This window comes from Genypterus blacodes, unplaced genomic scaffold, assembly GCF_046128005.1.
Source record: "Genypterus blacodes isolate CSIRO-AG114 ecotype Tasmania unplaced genomic scaffold, CSIRO-AGI_Gbla_v1 ptg000022l_1, whole genome shotgun sequence".
Lineage (NCBI taxonomy): Eukaryota > Metazoa > Chordata > Actinopteri > Ophidiiformes > Ophidiidae > Genypterus > Genypterus blacodes.
In genome coordinates, this window is record NW_027466835.1 from 4,347,343 (window position 1) to 4,363,408 (window position 16,066).

The following is a 16,066-nucleotide window of genomic DNA, read 5'->3' on the forward strand; positions in this document are numbered from 1 at the left end:
CTGAATCAGAAAAGCTCCTTACCCTGAGAATCTGATACGACCTTCTTTGTCCTAGTTGTGTCAAACTCCAGAAGCACTCGCTGTGGATCTAAGATCAAAGTCATGTTGAGTCTTTCATCAGTGTTAGTCAGGCACATCCGACCGCTCATGGAGGGGGAATCTCTCTTGGAATTGCCTCTCCCAAGGTTTCTTCTTCTCTGGAGTCTTTCCTTGTCTTCCTGGAGAGCTTTGGTTGGGCTTAATTGGGAATGTTTATGATTTTGTGGGCCTGTTAAGCCCTTTGAGACATCGTATGTGATTGCTGTCTAACTAAAGTTAACTTGACAAGTTCCAAGTCCTTAAAGACATTTCTCAATTGTCTTGAGTCTGACTCGAGTCACGTCATGTGACCCTGGAATGACCTTCCGGTGAAACGACGCCGTGCTTTGAGTCAGAAACATTCACAGCATGTCCTCACTGGCCGTAGTCTGTGACGTCACCACTGACACGCACACACACACACACAAAAATTGCTGCGATGGGGTCAGCTTGTCCGATGACATCACTGGTTCCAGCCAATGACCTCGCAGAAGAGCGCCTTCAGCAGCCGCGCCTCGTAGGTGACGGTGTTCTTGCCGACGTGGATGCGTTCCTCCAGGGGCAGCTCGATGATGGCCGGCACCTCTCTGCCGTATGCTACAGGGCAGAAAGGAAGGGGTTAAAGCCGTCTGATACGTTTAGGTCCAGGTTTCAAAAAGGCAAATTAAACTCTGGCTCTGTAATCTAACTACTGACAAGAGCTGCTTCACTCTTCACTGATTTACTCCTTATTAAATAGTTTATCACACCTTTGCTCCATGCTGTAATACAGCGCTCTAACATTATTGCGTGTGTGTAGTTGTGTGTGTGTATGCAGTGCTTACACTCGCAGTGCTCCAGGAACTGAATACACTCTTGTACCACGGCGTCTCTCAGCATGATCATGTGCTTGGCCATGTTCTCCAGCAGGGAGAGGAAACAACGCTTGGCGTAGAACCATGTGTCCGTCCCCAGCTACACACACAGACACACACACACACACACACACACACACACACACACACACACACACACACACACACACACACACACACACACACACACACACACACACACACACACACACACACACACAGATTTATCAAAAGAAAAAAGACTGCAGAGCTTCTCCACACACAGATGACAGAGGAACTACTATGGGAAACACACACACGTTAGCTGAACATTCATGTCTGCTACCCTCATTACCTAACACATCTGACTCCTACACACAAACAGCTCGGTGCACGTTTGAAGGAAACATGATCACCGTGTTGTGCTGCGTCACATCCCTGAATTCTTTTGACCGCACACACACTTTGAACGTGTTTCTTTGGGGGGGGGGGGTGAATGTTGTTGCCGTGGGAAAACACCTCTGTTTGTGTTTCCAGCGGGTGCTCAGTGGACACAGCTGCGACTGACCAGATGAGATTAAAGAATCCAGATGGAGCAGCTCAAACCCCAGGAGAGCGTTTGGATACTTTGTTAAAGCTGCACTCCAGCCATTTCACACATTCACACGCTCTTCAGGAGAACTGCGCCCGAACTCGGTCTCTACCATTGCTCTGTGTAAGTTGTAGCATTCTGGAGGTATTTAGCGTTTGGCCTCTAATCAGGATTTCAGCAAAGATACCAAGAGGCTTTAGCACAAGGTCAATGTCATGACAGACATCAGTGTGACCTGGGTTTGCTGTTGTGACCCCAGGAGAGAACAGAGGGCAACAGAGGGCAACAGAGGGCAACAACATGGCCGACCTTCTTGTTGTAAGGCTCCAGGCTCTTGATGACACAAGACATGCCAAACTCGTAGTTCCCCTTGGCGCAGTACAGTGTCCTGAGGGAAAGAGAGAAGATTAATGTGACATATACTGTGATTTTATAAACATCATTCATGTTCTTCATACAGCAGATCAGCCCGCTAGACTTAAAGTTGATTTGGCAGCCATGGGTTCTAAATGATTTGTGGAGGTTAACGTTTCACGATGCAGTTTTCATTTAAGTAGTGATTAAAAACTACTTAGGTAAACGCCTGTGACACTTCTGCTGCTTTAATTCTCCTACAAACTACGTTTATTTATGCAAGAAGCATAATTGAATGCTGTATCATTTATCTTGATTTAAGTCAAGATTGATGATCCCACAGTGCATTTCACCATAAATCACTTTATCCAGCAGGAAGCGTTAGCGCTCACCCGATGACCAGGTTGACGATACAGAGGTGGAAAACCTTCTTGTCCGGGTCGTCGTAGGAGATCTGCTCCTCTTCTTTCTCGATCTTCCTCATCAGCTCTTCAGCCTGACAGCAGAGGACGACATGAAGGGGACGAGGAGGGAGATTCATTCAAACTGTGAGTGGAAGGGAAATGTTGTTCTGTGTTTGGAGGCCGAGATACGGTCGTCATGTTTTGGGAGATAAGAGGAAGTCGGCTGATTTCAGTGTCCACTTAAGCTCCAACACAGCATCTGGTTTTGGGCTTAAATTCATTTTGATGGGTCTAAAATATAAACAACTGCTGTAAAGAGATGCAAAGTCAAAATCAAATGATAGAGGGGACTTCCAGGTTCCATGGAATAACCACCAATGACCATGACAGAGTGGCACTATAGCACTGGGAAAACAGATGAGGGATAGGAAGGGGGAGTATTTAGATGAGAGTGTGTGGGTTAATGTACAGTACCTCTTCATTCTGGCTGGTCATGATGTAGGACACACACAGGTTGGCCAGGACCACAGCGCTGACGTTCAGGATCTGGAGTTGGACACATTTGTTTACGAATTAGCCGCTAGTTTAACATAAAAGGGTGAGAGCACCGGAGAGACACTTTACTTTATCAAAGCACCATGGGGCCGCAGAGTAAACCCTGCTAGTTTCATCTACCGGGAAAACTGAATAAAAAGTGTCAAATGTGATATTTGTACAGTCTGAGTAAATAAGTGTTTACAGCAGATTCATTGATAATAAAATGTGTGTTTGCTCTCATTCTGTGCTGTGAGGAGGGAAATGCCACAACACACACTGCAAATAACAAAGAAACCCAGAGGAGAACAGAAACAATAACAACAGAAGAAGATGAGGAAGACGTCATGCAGAGATGTAAAGACACTGCAGATCAACGCATATAAAGCTGCTTCTTTGTTTTTCTTTTTACCGAGGGTTTGCGCTTGCAGGGACACTCCTGAATGTTACACTGCTCCAGCTAGACACAAAGGCAAAGCATCAACAGTTTGAACTGAACTGAGTCGGGGAAAAAAAAGGCACAGATGGGCTGAGGATTACGCAATCAATCTGAGCAGATGCAACACGCTGACAGCATCACTGAGTGGAGCTCACGTTATCGTAGTGTTTCTTCACGATGGGCTCGTAGAAGCCGATGGCCTCCTTGTACTTGTTCTCCTGCATGAAGAGCACGTGGGCCACGTTCAGCTTCCAGGTGTCGTGGTCGTTGCAGACCTCTACCGATTTGTGGAAGATTTTCTCCACCATCTGGTAGTTGTCCCGGTTCCAGTAGATCTTGGCCTGAGCCATGAGCACCGGGATGTACCTGGGGTTAGGATAGAGCAACCAGGATCTGGATCAGAAGGAGGGCCTGGCAGGGCTTCCAACATGCAACTACTGCTTACTCCATTAATAACTCCTACACTTCAGAAGACAGAGAGATCATTCAAGTCACTGTGGGGAGGCTTTCAAGGTCAACCAGGCAGATTAGAAAAGGGAAATGAAGACAGAAATGCTGGTTTGGGTTGTCATGGTGACTGAGAGAGAAGCGTTCGGCCTTGATCACCACATTTTCAGTGAACATCGTCAGTGATCAGGAAGTCATGAAAACATTTGGGCTGAAGAACGTCTGAGTTATTGGGAAACGTTCTTGTTTGCTTCCTCTCAGTTTACTGTTAGAGGTGCTTGCATATGTGTGTGTGTGTGTGTGTGTGTGTGTCTTTCTCACTTCTCCATCATGAGGTCATAATCCTGCACGGCTTTCTTTTGTGCATCGTCATCACGAGCCAGCCTGGCATCCTGCACCTTCACAAAAAGAGAAAGAGTAAACAGCGACATTATTTTCCCCATAATGACATAAAATCGACAAACATCTCCAAATTCAGATGAGACTTGAGCATTTAATTAGGCGCCGTTAGAGTTGGAGAATGAAAGAACCTGCTTGGCAAGCTTGCGTAGCTGCTCTGTGAGTTTGGCGTTCATCTCGTCCAACTTTCTAAAGGCCTGGGATATGAAACAAAAATGAAATAAAGGAGAAATGAGCAAAGATATTTACATTCTCAATGTTGCGGTGGGGTGATTGAATTAGTGACATATCAAGTGTCTGTGTAGTCAGAATCAAATGTCTAATATGTATCCCTGTGTTTCCATCCTGTACTGTACCTCCTCTGGTGCCGTCTGGCAGGTCAACATGGCGTCAAGAAACTCGTACAAGTACTGAAACGGACAAAAGAAACATTTGACCAAAACTCTGTTGTGTTGATGTGTGTGTGTGACGTAGAATTAGGATCACTGTTGGAATAAAAGCAAAGAGATTTTGAGAATGTCATGATACTTTAAAGACAAAAACACAAATCACTGTGAGAGGTGAAGTCCAAGTATATACAGAAAACAGACGGCATTGTGGGTAATTAAGCCAACAGCATACATTCTCCTTTAGTTAAAGATTAAATGGGATTTGGAGGTGATACAATGATGCATCAGTATGAGATGTGTGTGTGTGTGTGTGTGTGTGTGTGTGTGTGTGTCTGTCCATGTGGTGGGCCTACGTATCAGAGCAGTCGTCGGGTGGCAACTTACCGGCGAGAGGAACTTGTAGGTGAGATCTGCGTTCTCGGCCAAGACGTCAGCCGCCAGGTCGAAGTACTGAGAGAGGAGAGAGAGTGAGAGAGAATGGCTGAATCCTGAATCCAGCAGGGACACGGAAACCCTTTTAATTAAGAGAGAAGCCTGTAACGTCTCTGTGAGTCAGGCTGCTGCTGCTGCTGCTGCGCTTCCACTCAGACACTCCAAACGCTGCCTGCACAGAGCTGCACTGCCATATGGTGGAACACGCTGACATGTTCCCTCGTTTAACAGCCGTGCTGTGTTTTTGAAGAAGACGAGCGCAGTCTAGCATGCAGTGGAAGTGTGCTGTGTGAGTATTGATGAAGTGACAGGCGGGTCTTCCTCTGGTAATGATGTGTAGTTACACTTTATATTCTATTCTATTCATTATACACCTGTTTAGTTTCAAAACGTTTCCAAGCCTTTTCCATAACTTTTGCGTGATGTAATAAGTGAAGCAATGTTGACAGCAAATTTGGAATTTTAAACTATATATCATAAACTATAATCACAAACTATAATCAGTACATCAGTTCTTGAGCAGGATGGGATTTGCTGCCTTGCTCAGGGGCTGCTGGAGTTTGAGCCCAGTGCCGGGCGTCTGATTACCTTGTACTTGCAGTAGAGCAGCAGCAGGTTTCCAAAGGTGACGGGGGGGAAGGGGATCTGCTGCAGGAGGAAGGCTAGCTTCTTAAAACCCTCCGACGGCTTTGTGTCCATGTTCATTAGAGCCTGGTTGTGCAGCGTCACTGGGTCCAACTCCTGTCCACACACACATACAAACACACTGTCCAATTAACAGGGTGAACAATTGCGCGCGGACACACACAGGTACATGCTTGTCTGTGCGCGCTTAATAGCATGAGACTGAGAGGATGCACTCAGAGTTTAATCCCACTAGGGGGCAGCAGTTCAGCAAATGTTTATCCTCTGCAACGTTATCATCTCCAGGCAGCCTGGACTCCACAATAGGATAATCAACACACACACACACACGTCCACAAGTCACACCAAACGGTACAGAAGCGAGCGGGCTGGTGGCGGTTACCTCCTCTGATCGGGGGGGCATGTCTGTCAGAGCCTCCTGAGCTGCTTCCACTGCAGGGATCCACCAGAACATAAAACAAGAACCAGAAGAATCAGTCTGACTCTGCATTGGAATGGATTACAAATGTGACGTTCTGATTAATGCTTCAGAAGCATCTAATACGTTTATTTGGCGGTAAAACATTTTAACGAGAGCCCTATTTGATGACGCCTGGACTGATCGGCGACTCGTAAGGCGACAGCTCCTCTGTCACACGCCAACCTGCCAGATAATCACCCTGACAGAGCTGTGAGATGGAAATTCAGCAGGTTTTAGAATGAATCCCATTAAATATTGATGATTTCTTTTGATTTGTAGTTTTGTAGCGAACATATAAGCATTTTTTAGGCTCCCTCCGGTTTTGCAATCATAACAAAGTCTGGATTCTTATTAAGACTTCATATTGAGTTTAATATTAGAGTTTTCCAGGTTACTGTTGCCAAAATGCTGTTGATTTCATCTCAGTAAGGCTGTAGTTTTATAATGTTTCCCGACCAAACACAGGCCTGGAACAACACTCTCCATCTGCAAACCTAAGAATCTCTGAAACTGTGCCATGGGTTTGAAATGGGTGCATGAAATGACACATGATTATGGCTTTAAGTGTTGTTATTGTTGATTATCTGAGACATTCTTTCTCTCTCAGAGCCTGCTGACGTACAGCGTGAAAGTCTTACAGTTCTTCAGCTGGTATTCGATGGCGGCTTTGAGGTTGAAGGCTTCGATCAGAGCCGTCTCGTGCAGCACCAGGGTGTTGCCCACACTTCGGACCTCGATGCCCTCGGTCGTCATCCCCACGCTCAGCTCTGACGTGCAGGAGGAGACACGTTGATCAAAAAACAAGTTCCCCAAATAATGTAAGAAAAAGGACCAATGAAGTGCCGCTGTATTTGAAAGTCTGGATTCTGGTTCTGTTACCTCAGGGCCTTTTGGAGCGTTTCAGCAAAGACAAGTCTGAACACAGTAGGAGTCGGGGCTTCTTACGGCGTGCCTGTGGTTTTTACCTGGATGCTCGCTGATGCCTCGCTCGATGATCTCTGCGATGTACTTGAGGGCCTGTGGGTAGTTCTTCAGGCTGTAGTAACACAGGGCGATGTTGTAGGACAAAGCTGAGAGGAAGAAGCAGCGAAAAATGTTTAATCGTCACCCGTGAGGACGCGCACACTTTGAAATCCACAACGTGTGTGTTGGCATGTGACTCTGGATGATTACCTGGATGGTATCCCAGCACTTGCATGGCGGACGTAAACTTCTTACAGGCCTCCTCGTACTCCATGTTCTGATAGAGCAGGCAGCCCATGTTGTAGTTGTAGTCCTGGTCATCCTGGGGCAGCTGGTCCACCAGTGACTGCGCACACACACACACACACACACACACACACACACACACACACACACACACACACACACACACACACACACACACACACACACACACACGGTCTCAGTGGATAATAAATTCATATGTGCTGCAGATAATAATGATTCAAAACTGCTGTCAAACTATCATTTGTTGTTAACAGCTAATGTGTGGGAGATCGTCACCCTGGCAGCGGAGTAATCTTCCTCGCCATATTTGATAGCAGCTTGCAGCTTGACCATCTGTACCATACACACACACACACACACACATACACAGAGAGAGAGAGAGAGAGAGAGAGAGAGAGAAGGTAAGATAAGGTAAAACTGGGACGCCAAACTCTTCTCCGACTGTGGGGCAAAACATTCAGGGCTAACATGAAGTTCCAACTCGTGAAAATGAGCCAGAATTTATTTTCATTTGTTTGAACCTGTTTGAACCGCACACACAGAGTAGATCACAGCTCAATTAACAGAGGAGGGCGTTTTTCCACACAACCCCTCATCAATTCACAGGAATTCCTCTAATTCTGTTCCCTGTTGCTGGCGCTCTGACCATCTTCGCTTGAGTTATTCCATTCATAGTTCATTTATGGCCTTCTGTGTAATGTGCCATGACTAAAACATGAACCTGAGCTCTTTCAGGTCTCATAAAACAAGGCCGTGTGTCTTAAGTGGAGCCGAGAAGCAGTCAGCATCAACCGCAAGTACAGTGCTCGTCTGAACCAGCAGTTTATACGCGTGTGTGTGTGTGCGCACGCTGTACCTTGGTGTGACTTTTGCCGTCGTCCAACATGAAGGTGGCCTTGGTGGCCTCGGGGTAAGCGCAGGCTTTGTACAGGGCCTGGGCGTGGTACAGCTTGTACTCCTCCTCCTCGGGGTGCAGCTGGGCGAGCTGCTCGTAGCACTCTGCAGCGTTGGTGAAGTCCTGCACGTGGTAGTAGCAGTAACCCAGCAGAGACAGCGCCGCCCTGGACTGAGGCATGAACGACAAGCGAGAGTGGGTTAATAAGCTGCGGGCCCAACAGCAGAGCCTCAGCTGGGCTTTTTTTGAGTTCAAGCCTGTTAAGGGTGAAGCAAAATGGTGCGATGGGGCGCTGGCACCACTGTTGGAAACACAAAGAATAATAAAAATGTTGCCCATTTCAAAGCAAATAGCTTCTCCCCAGCAGAGGTCAAGTTAGTAGAGAAGTGTTTCCACCAGCTGCTGCCGGATTCTGCTGTGGTTTGAGCCCTCACTCAAAAACAGAGACACGCTATTGTTTTTTAATGTCCAGAGCCTCCACATTCCTCATTTGGACACCGGCTGGACTGCTGGACTGCTCGCTCCCGTTTGCTCTCATGCCCACAATTCATACTTTTTTCCTCAAAACACTCTGACTTTATTCTCCAAATCTTTTAAGAGCATTTGTCCCCTACAGCGACCCTTAAATGTCTGCAGCCGATCGGGGTTCCATGATCTGTGCAAGGAAAATACTGAAATCACCCTGACTCATAAAACTCTGAATCTATCCGTCTATCAAACAAGGGAAGAAGGAGATGTGTCAGCTGTCTGAGAATCAAAAAGTGGACTGCGATTCTTTTTAGAGAGAAGAAGAACAGAAATAGAAAGTCACATTTCAGGGAATCAAGCAGGAAAACGTGCAGCTATCGCTCTTTTTTTCCTAAATCCCATCTTCTCTAATATTCATTCCTAACAGTGTATCTCTAAGCGTGACACCGACGCTCGCCTTGACCACGCTTTGATGGATGCACCAATCCCATCTTTTGATGTACTATAACATCCAGGAAAGTCGACCTGTTGACCTCAAGAATTGATCTCAGGACAAAGAGATTTATTAGAGAGAGAGAGAGAAACATCACAAATGTGCGACCGCTGTGTTAATGGTGAATGTTATCTGTGTGTGTGTGTGTGTGTGCGTGTGTGTGTGGGGGTCGGGGGGGGTACACATGGTGATAAATCTGGGCTACTTTAACGATATTGTTTTGAGTCATACATCTCGCCCACTGTGCCAGAGGGAATATGTTGTTTTGATGAGGTGTTGCTAGGATACACAGAAAACAGTGTATTCACAGTTTAAGACTAAAGGGTTGAACGTTTTTAGAAATGAAGTAATTAATGATGAAAATGTTTATTATTTTTCCTAATTTGGAGAGGGAATTTGTCATAATCCACCCTTTAACTTTAAGTGACTTTTAAATTTTTTGGGGCTTAAAGGTCACTGGTTTCACTGAATGAAGTCAACACATCTCCACTTTTACCTTCATGTGTTTTTGAAGTTGGTTGCTCAGGATGTGGATGGCGTCTTTATGCTGCCCATCTTTAATCTGCGATAAGGAGACAATGAAAGGTCATTAAACTGAGATTACGTTTGTACATGTATCACTCAACCATTGCTGACACGTAGCTATTCTTTATCCAAACTTTATGATCATATCGCTCAGATGTAGCGTCGCGACATCAAACTGGATCGGGGAATGACGACTAACGGGGAATACGAGTCAAAAGTTAAGATGTTGTATTGAACATATGCCGAATTTACCGTCAGAACTTCAGAATTTCGGGAGAACCACATTATTAAGAGTGGCGCAAAAAGCTAAGCAGCGGAATAATAGATGTGTTATGATATGTTAAAGGAGCTTCGGTCGAAGCTAACGCCAAGCTAAGGGGCTATTGCTAAACTCTGCTAGTAAAAGCCAAAGCAACATAATTCTCACCAGTTTGTAGATAGTGGCGGTGTGCTCGCCGTCTTTTATATTCATCATGATTTCAGCCGGCTGTTATAAACAACATTAAACGCTCAGCCTCAGCTAGACTTGTATATTGTACTGTGTATTGCTAGCTAGCTCATGATTGACCCAAGCAGGCGGACAGCATAGTGACTGTAACTTAGCAACAGCAAAAAGGAAATTGAGTTTGACGGACGTGTGTGGCAGCCAATGAAAAAAGAGTACAGCTCTACGTCACCTCTGCGTATATTAAACTGTCTTTCTTTCTTTCTTTCTTTCTTTTTTTCTTTTTTTCTCTCTTTCTTTCTCTCTTTCTTTCTTTCTTTCTTTCTTTCTTCCTTCCTTCATTCCTTTCTTTCTTTCTTTCGTTTGTTCGTTCTTTCTTTCTTTCTTTCTTTCTTTCTTTCTTTCTTTCTTTCTTTCTTTCTTTCTTTCTTTCACTCACTCACTCACTTCTCACTCACTCACCAACTCCCTCACTCACTCCTTCACTCACTCCTTCACGCACACGCTCACTTGCTTACTCACTCATACACTCCTTCACCCACTTCCTTGCTCGCTCACACACTCACTCACTCGCTCACTACCTCACTCACTTTTCTGTCTTCTTTCTTTCAGTCACATTTTTTCACACCCATAATAACAGAGCACAAGCAGAGACTGGTAAATCCTTTTTTGAGGGAATCAGGATGTGACTTCATCTAAGGGTCAAAGAAAAAAATAATACACACACACACACACACACACACACACACACACACATACGCACACACACAAACCTCTACTCGCACCCTCATCATTATGGAGGCCCAGTGGTCAGAACAGTGAGGTCTAGGCATGAGGCTGAACTCCAGAACCTAGGTTGGTTTGGGCTGTTTTGACTACTGTGTGTGTGTGTGTGTGTTTGGAATTGAGAGTGGAAATTAGTGTGTGCGTGTGCTTGCAGGCCTGTGTGCAGAAGGGGTGTGTTTCTCTCCTCCTCTCACTCAGTCATCCCTGTTTTTGCACTTGCATGCCCCTTTTGGGACTATCGGGACGGTTTGCAATAGAGGAGCTGCAAGACATCAGGTAAACTTCATTTTTAAACAGGTATGTGTGTGTACATTTTATTTACAATAGTACTCATACCGGTCAAGGAATTAATCTCAGGTATGAGAAAAGGTAAAGGGGATCTGTGATGTCATATCTTAGTGAGGGCGTGTCCTTTTTCTACTCTAATACCATCATATTAAAAAGCAAAAATCGTATAAGAATAATTTGCCTTTTTTACAATTTGTAATACTGATAATTCTCCTTTTATTCTTGATTGAATCATTTAACTGTAAAATAAAACCACGTAGAGTGTGAATGCATGAAGTTGAATAAAGCATTTGCCGTATAAATATCAAATGGCTTGCGGAAATTTTATACAGCAATTCGTCAAATGCCTTTTTTTCACCAGCAGGCAGAATTTATTTCATGGTTGCAAGTAGATGAGATTTTTGGTGGCCTGAGAAAGAGAGAATGAGAGGGAGAGAAAGAAAGAGAGAGAGAGAGAGAGAGAGAGAGAGAGAGAGAGAGAGAGAAAGAAAGAGAGGGAGAGAGAGAGAGAGAGAGAGAGAGAGAGAGAAAGATTTGTGCCATCTCATTCTCTATGACCAAGGACACCTGTTTGAGTGTGAATTTTCAGCTGCAATTGGGACAAAGCCCAGTGTAATAGTCTTACACCTTTCAATTGAGTCGGTTACCTTAAAAATATGTGGTGCGATTTTTAGAACACACATATGAAAGATGACTGCAGACTCCATCAAAGCCTTAGTGGGCGTTTTTATGTGTGTGAGAGAATATCATTCGGGCCAAATATCAATGATGGGTGAGGTAGTCTGTGCTCGGCATGCCTCTGCAGCTCTCCCCAGAGATCCAAGTCACTCAGTCAGATTAGTTATTGTATCAACTCACAGACTGGAGCTTGGACACGTTCCTTAATGTGGTAGGAACAGAAAGTTCAACCTCAGGGCTTTGCCTGTTCCACACACACACGGGTGGATGTAGGAGAAGTGTGACAAACAAGAAACCAAAAAGTTAGTTTTCCTCTTTCCTTGCTTTTGTAGATACCTAGAGTCATGACAACAGTAGCTATGGTGAGTGTGGTTTGGAGTTTATGTGCTGTATTGAGTCTGAGCGTAAACATCAGTGTTCCATACAGATTCCATACTCAGGCTGTACAGAAACATCTACATACTACAATAAGGGAATACATCATTTCTTCAGAAATGAAAACATAGAACACAGTGAGAAGCATGACGTCACTTGCTGAAGGGTACTGTTCCTAAAATCCCAAAATCTGAGTAGTACATTTTTATGTCTAATAGATAATACAATCAAAATATAAACTGTACCTATAATACTGGTAAGTAATCAAAAACATCTTGCCACATTTGCTTGTGAGTGCTTTTTAACCTTTATTACGCTCTATTGGCATCAACTCACCATGTCCCACAGGTGCTGGTTTGATCATGGCCTCCAAACTGAGCGTGCTGCTGTTATTGGCTGTTGTCGTGGTAGCAGTGTTGGCCCAGAAGCGACGCCCAGCATCAACCAACAAGGACGAGTGGAACTACAGGGATGGCTGTGAGCTCCCAGATTTCCCTTTCTGTTTTCTCTGGGTCAAAAGTCAAGTTCATGATGATGTCACGCCACAGCCACGCTAATGCACTGTAAAATGTGTGAAGGGCTCTTCTCAATTCACCAATTATGTTTAAGGTTGGTCCATTAATATCAGAGTCTCTTCTTCATGGCAGACCAGACGAAAAGAGCAGCAACTTATTGACAGTAACTATTGCTTCAAGTCTTTAAAAAAAGCTTGTCTGTACTTTTTCTCTGGACTGGATGCTTCCTGATGAGATTGCTGTCAAACTTCTCGCCTGACTTCACCTAAAACTTCATATTGTCCTCTTACAACAACCCAAGCAGCATTTGCTGGTCCTTCAAGACAGAAACCATTTCCCAAACTGTTGTTCTGTTCACTGAAGAAATTAAGTGAATGAAGCTGTTTCTGAAGAGCCTTCATTATTTATTCAAACTCTCCAACAGAGCATCTCCTCAGGCCATTATCTGTTTAAACTCCAGAGACAACAGCTCTTTAACTTTAAACCATTTTAGAATCCAATTAAGAGGAAAATAATTAAATTTAGTAAAATTAGTGCGACCTCAGGGACTTGCTCAGCATTATGGACCTTCATTGTGCCTAAATGTTTGTTAACGTTTCTAAATATCATCTATTGAATGACGATGGAAGCTCTCAGTGGTGATCTGAATGAATTCTTATCCTCTGCTTGTGTTAATTGTGTGTGAATTGATATGTTCTGTCCCAGCTGAGAGGGTGAACATGCGAGGCGTGTCCAACATGACTCAGGTTCTGGACAACTGGAGGTTCGACATCCTGAACCAGATGCGATCGCTTCTGCAGAATGACCACCAGGCTCTCCTGCCCGACTACGCCAGGTATGGACTTGGTTTTCACTATCCCGACAAACATCGTCCTTTATTTCACACAGCAAGCAGCAACACTGGCTCTTCTACTAGGACTGGCACTGCTTGGCATATTTACCGGGACATAGAAACGTAAACAAATGGTCATGACCATTTATTTCAATTGGGTAAGAAAGTTAAAACCCCCAGCAAATACTTTAATCCTTCAATCAAGCATCAAACAAAAAATATTGTTGTATTTTGGGACCACCAAGACTTTCGGTCTAACACATTTTAGTCTCCATTCTACATTGGGAGAGGAAAAAAGGAAAGGTGGTGTTTTGAAGAAGACAAAAGAGTTCAGCAGGAGTTGATGTCAATGTAAACCAACTCCCAGACCTCAGTGACATTCACCTCAGTGAAAATGATAGAGTGCACCTTTTTATCCCTCTGTGTGTGTTTGGAATGAGAAGGTTCACTGAGAAGTTTCCACACAACTAAGACAAAACAGTCTGGGTGTCAGGAATCTGCACAGGAATTTAGTTTATCCTTCAGGCCTAAAATAAAAAATAAATGACTGTCTGGAACTCTCTCTGCCGCCACTGCTGTCATGACAATGCAGCTGAAACTACAGTTTGAGAGTTAATATAGAAACGCTCCGTTAGCCAATGTGAAATAAAACTGGCCGCAGCTTTCCTCAAGGAAATGAGGGGTTTCCTGCTCCTGGAAGAGGAGGCACCAGTATGGTCCAGTAGTTAGATAAATACTACTGGTGGAGCCACGTTTCAGACACATTCTCTCCCTTGTTTTGCTTTTCATTTGCTACGGTTGTGTCATATTTCTTTTTTTTTTTTTCACAATGGCTTTTTGTGCTTTGTAAAGAGTGTGTACGCATACATTGCAGAAGTTGCCCTCATTTCAATCTCCTCTTTAATGAATCATAATAACTTGATGACAACCATCAATCATATTTAACATTTTCACCGTAGTAACTGATCTGCATTCATTTTACTATTTTTGCAGATGATGTCAGAGCTCATAACACTGAGATAGGCTACATTCGATTTCCAGGCCTTAATCCTCAATTCGGCTTTTGTCTCAACAGTTCTTATTCCCTTAGTGACATGAACTGCATCTGACAGCAGCATGAACACAACTCACATGTACTCATTCACAATCAAATAATGATAATGGAACCCTGCTCTGCCATTTCTTGAAGAATACCGCAAAATGTTTCATCCACCTCAGCCTGGATGGAAGCTTCTCCATGTACACTTTGCCAATTTACAATCTCTTCACGATTCTGAATGAATCCTTATAACTGACTGCAATTTTCCTAAATCCCAAAATACCAGTATTGCATTAACTTGCAGTACCACATGGGTCACAGTCCAGGGCCTCTGCTAACCGCTCGGCCCACTCTGTTACCCATGTCTTAAACAGCACAGGGACATCAGAGCCAAACTGAACTCTAATTGAGCCTCTTACATTAGTGGTTCTTAATCCACAGCACTGGTGACTTGATGTATATGTTGTTATTGGACTGTACCATAATGCTGAACAAATTCCAACAGTAAGTGTCAAAGGTAGTAAAGGAAGGAAGGGAGGAAGGAAAAACAGTCTACTATTCATTACCAAAAAGTCCTGTCTCTCTCTCTCTCTCTCTCTCTCTCTCGCTCGCTCGCTCAGGATCCAGCCGCTGTCTGAGGCCTTAGACGACCTCTACAAGGAGTTCAACGCTCTCAAGTCTCATCTGGGCGATCTCACTGAGAAGTTTGCGGCGATAGAAACATTCATCGACGAGGTCAAGGCTCAGCGGGTCAACGCCGCCAACACGCCCCCAGCCACCGTTCCAGTCCCCGCCACCGTCCCCAGACAGACCATGAGGAGGGTGGTGAAGAAAAAGGCCCCAGCCTCCTAAACACCCAGTGGTGTTCCTCCTCTTTCGCCCTGACCCTAGTCTCTTCTTGCAGACAAATGTAATTTTCCGTTTGTCTTTCCTGGTAGTGCTGGCACTTTCTTTGTCTTTAATGCTATTAATCTTGTGTTATATGGAATGTAGGCTTGCTAGGTTCACACAAATCCTTTTGGAAATTCAGCAAGCAAAGAGAAGAGCAGCAACCAAATTAAATAATATCTTGGAGCATAAAATATATAACCTGCTTGGTTTGGGTGCCAAAGCCATGACACCCGGTTCAATCTTTCTTCTGTAGTTCTTCTGCATGACTCAAGGTGTTCAGTTTACTGCTGCATTGGAAAAGCTCTAAATAAATGTAATCATTTCATTCATTCACCCTTTCGGTTATTTTTTCTTCCAAACAGATTTTTCCTCCGCTTTCGACTCAAAGTCTTATACTGTATATGGGTAACAGGGTTAAAGTGTATGGGGCTTCTTCTAAATCAGATATTGTGGAAAACGTTTTCGGTATTTCCCAGATGATACGGTCCTTCAAAAGAATTCTTAACCCAGGAGGTGATGTGTTGCAAAACGGACTAAACCTGCTGTTAAGATTAACGTTCACCATTCTGCTCTGGCGGTTAACTAAAGGTGAAACCAATA

At 44.3% G+C, this 16,066-nt stretch overlaps 2 protein-coding genes across 2 annotated transcripts; one reads left to right on the forward strand and one right to left on the reverse strand.

Annotated features, from left to right (window-relative positions):
- Positions 1 to 42: 42 nt before the first annotated feature.
- On the reverse strand, positions 43 to 10,216 carry ift70 (intraflagellar transport 70). Its single transcript, XM_076143259.1, has 19 exons — positions 10,045 to 10,216; positions 9,589 to 9,654; positions 8,093 to 8,302; positions 7,513 to 7,569; positions 7,180 to 7,315; positions 6,972 to 7,076; positions 6,645 to 6,773; positions 5,929 to 5,978; positions 5,490 to 5,642; positions 4,854 to 4,919; positions 4,437 to 4,490; positions 4,212 to 4,277; positions 4,003 to 4,079; positions 3,390 to 3,600; positions 2,736 to 2,807; positions 2,250 to 2,353; positions 1,813 to 1,891; positions 903 to 1,032; positions 43 to 675 (listed from the first exon to the last, which is right to left on the reverse strand). The coding sequence occupies exons 1-19, from the start codon at positions 10,090 to 10,092 to the stop codon at positions 542 to 544; spliced, it is 1,947 nt and encodes a 648-aa protein (XP_075999374.1). The 5' UTR covers positions 10,093 to 10,216; the 3' UTR covers positions 43 to 541.
- A 606-nt stretch (positions 10,217 to 10,822) lies between these two features.
- Positions 10,823 to 15,795, forward strand: LOC142992548 (uncharacterized). Its single transcript, XM_076143022.1, has 4 exons — positions 10,823 to 10,917; positions 12,538 to 12,666; positions 13,410 to 13,539; positions 15,196 to 15,795. The coding sequence occupies exons 2-4, from the start codon at positions 12,552 to 12,554 to the stop codon at positions 15,425 to 15,427; spliced, it is 477 nt and encodes a 158-aa protein (XP_075999137.1). The 5' UTR covers positions 10,823 to 10,917; positions 12,538 to 12,551; the 3' UTR covers positions 15,428 to 15,795.
- Positions 15,796 to 16,066: the final 271 nt, after the last annotated feature.

Coding starts and splice junctions, on each gene's coding strand:
- ift70 (XM_076143259.1), bottom strand. CDS start 10,092: ATGATGAATATAAAAGACGGCGAGCACACCGCCACTATCTACAAACTG. Junction 6,774..6,971: donor AGGCATCAGCGAGCATCCAG/GTAAAAACCACA, acceptor CCTGCACGTCAG/AGCTGAGCGTGGGGATGACG. Junction 2,808..3,389: donor TGAAGAAACACTACGATAAC/GTGAGCTCCACT, acceptor GTCCAACTCCAG/ATCCTGAACGTCAGCGCTGT.
- LOC142992548 (XM_076143022.1), top strand. CDS start 12,552: ATGGCCTCCAAACTGAGCGTGCTGCTGTTATTGGCTGTTGTCGTGGTA. Junction 12,667..13,409: donor GTGGAACTACAGGGATGGCT/GTGAGCTCCCAG, acceptor GTTCTGTCCCAG/CTGAGAGGGTGAACATGCGA. Junction 13,540..15,195: donor CTCCTGCCCGACTACGCCAG/GTATGGACTTGG, acceptor TCGCTCGCTCAG/GATCCAGCCGCTGTCTGAGG.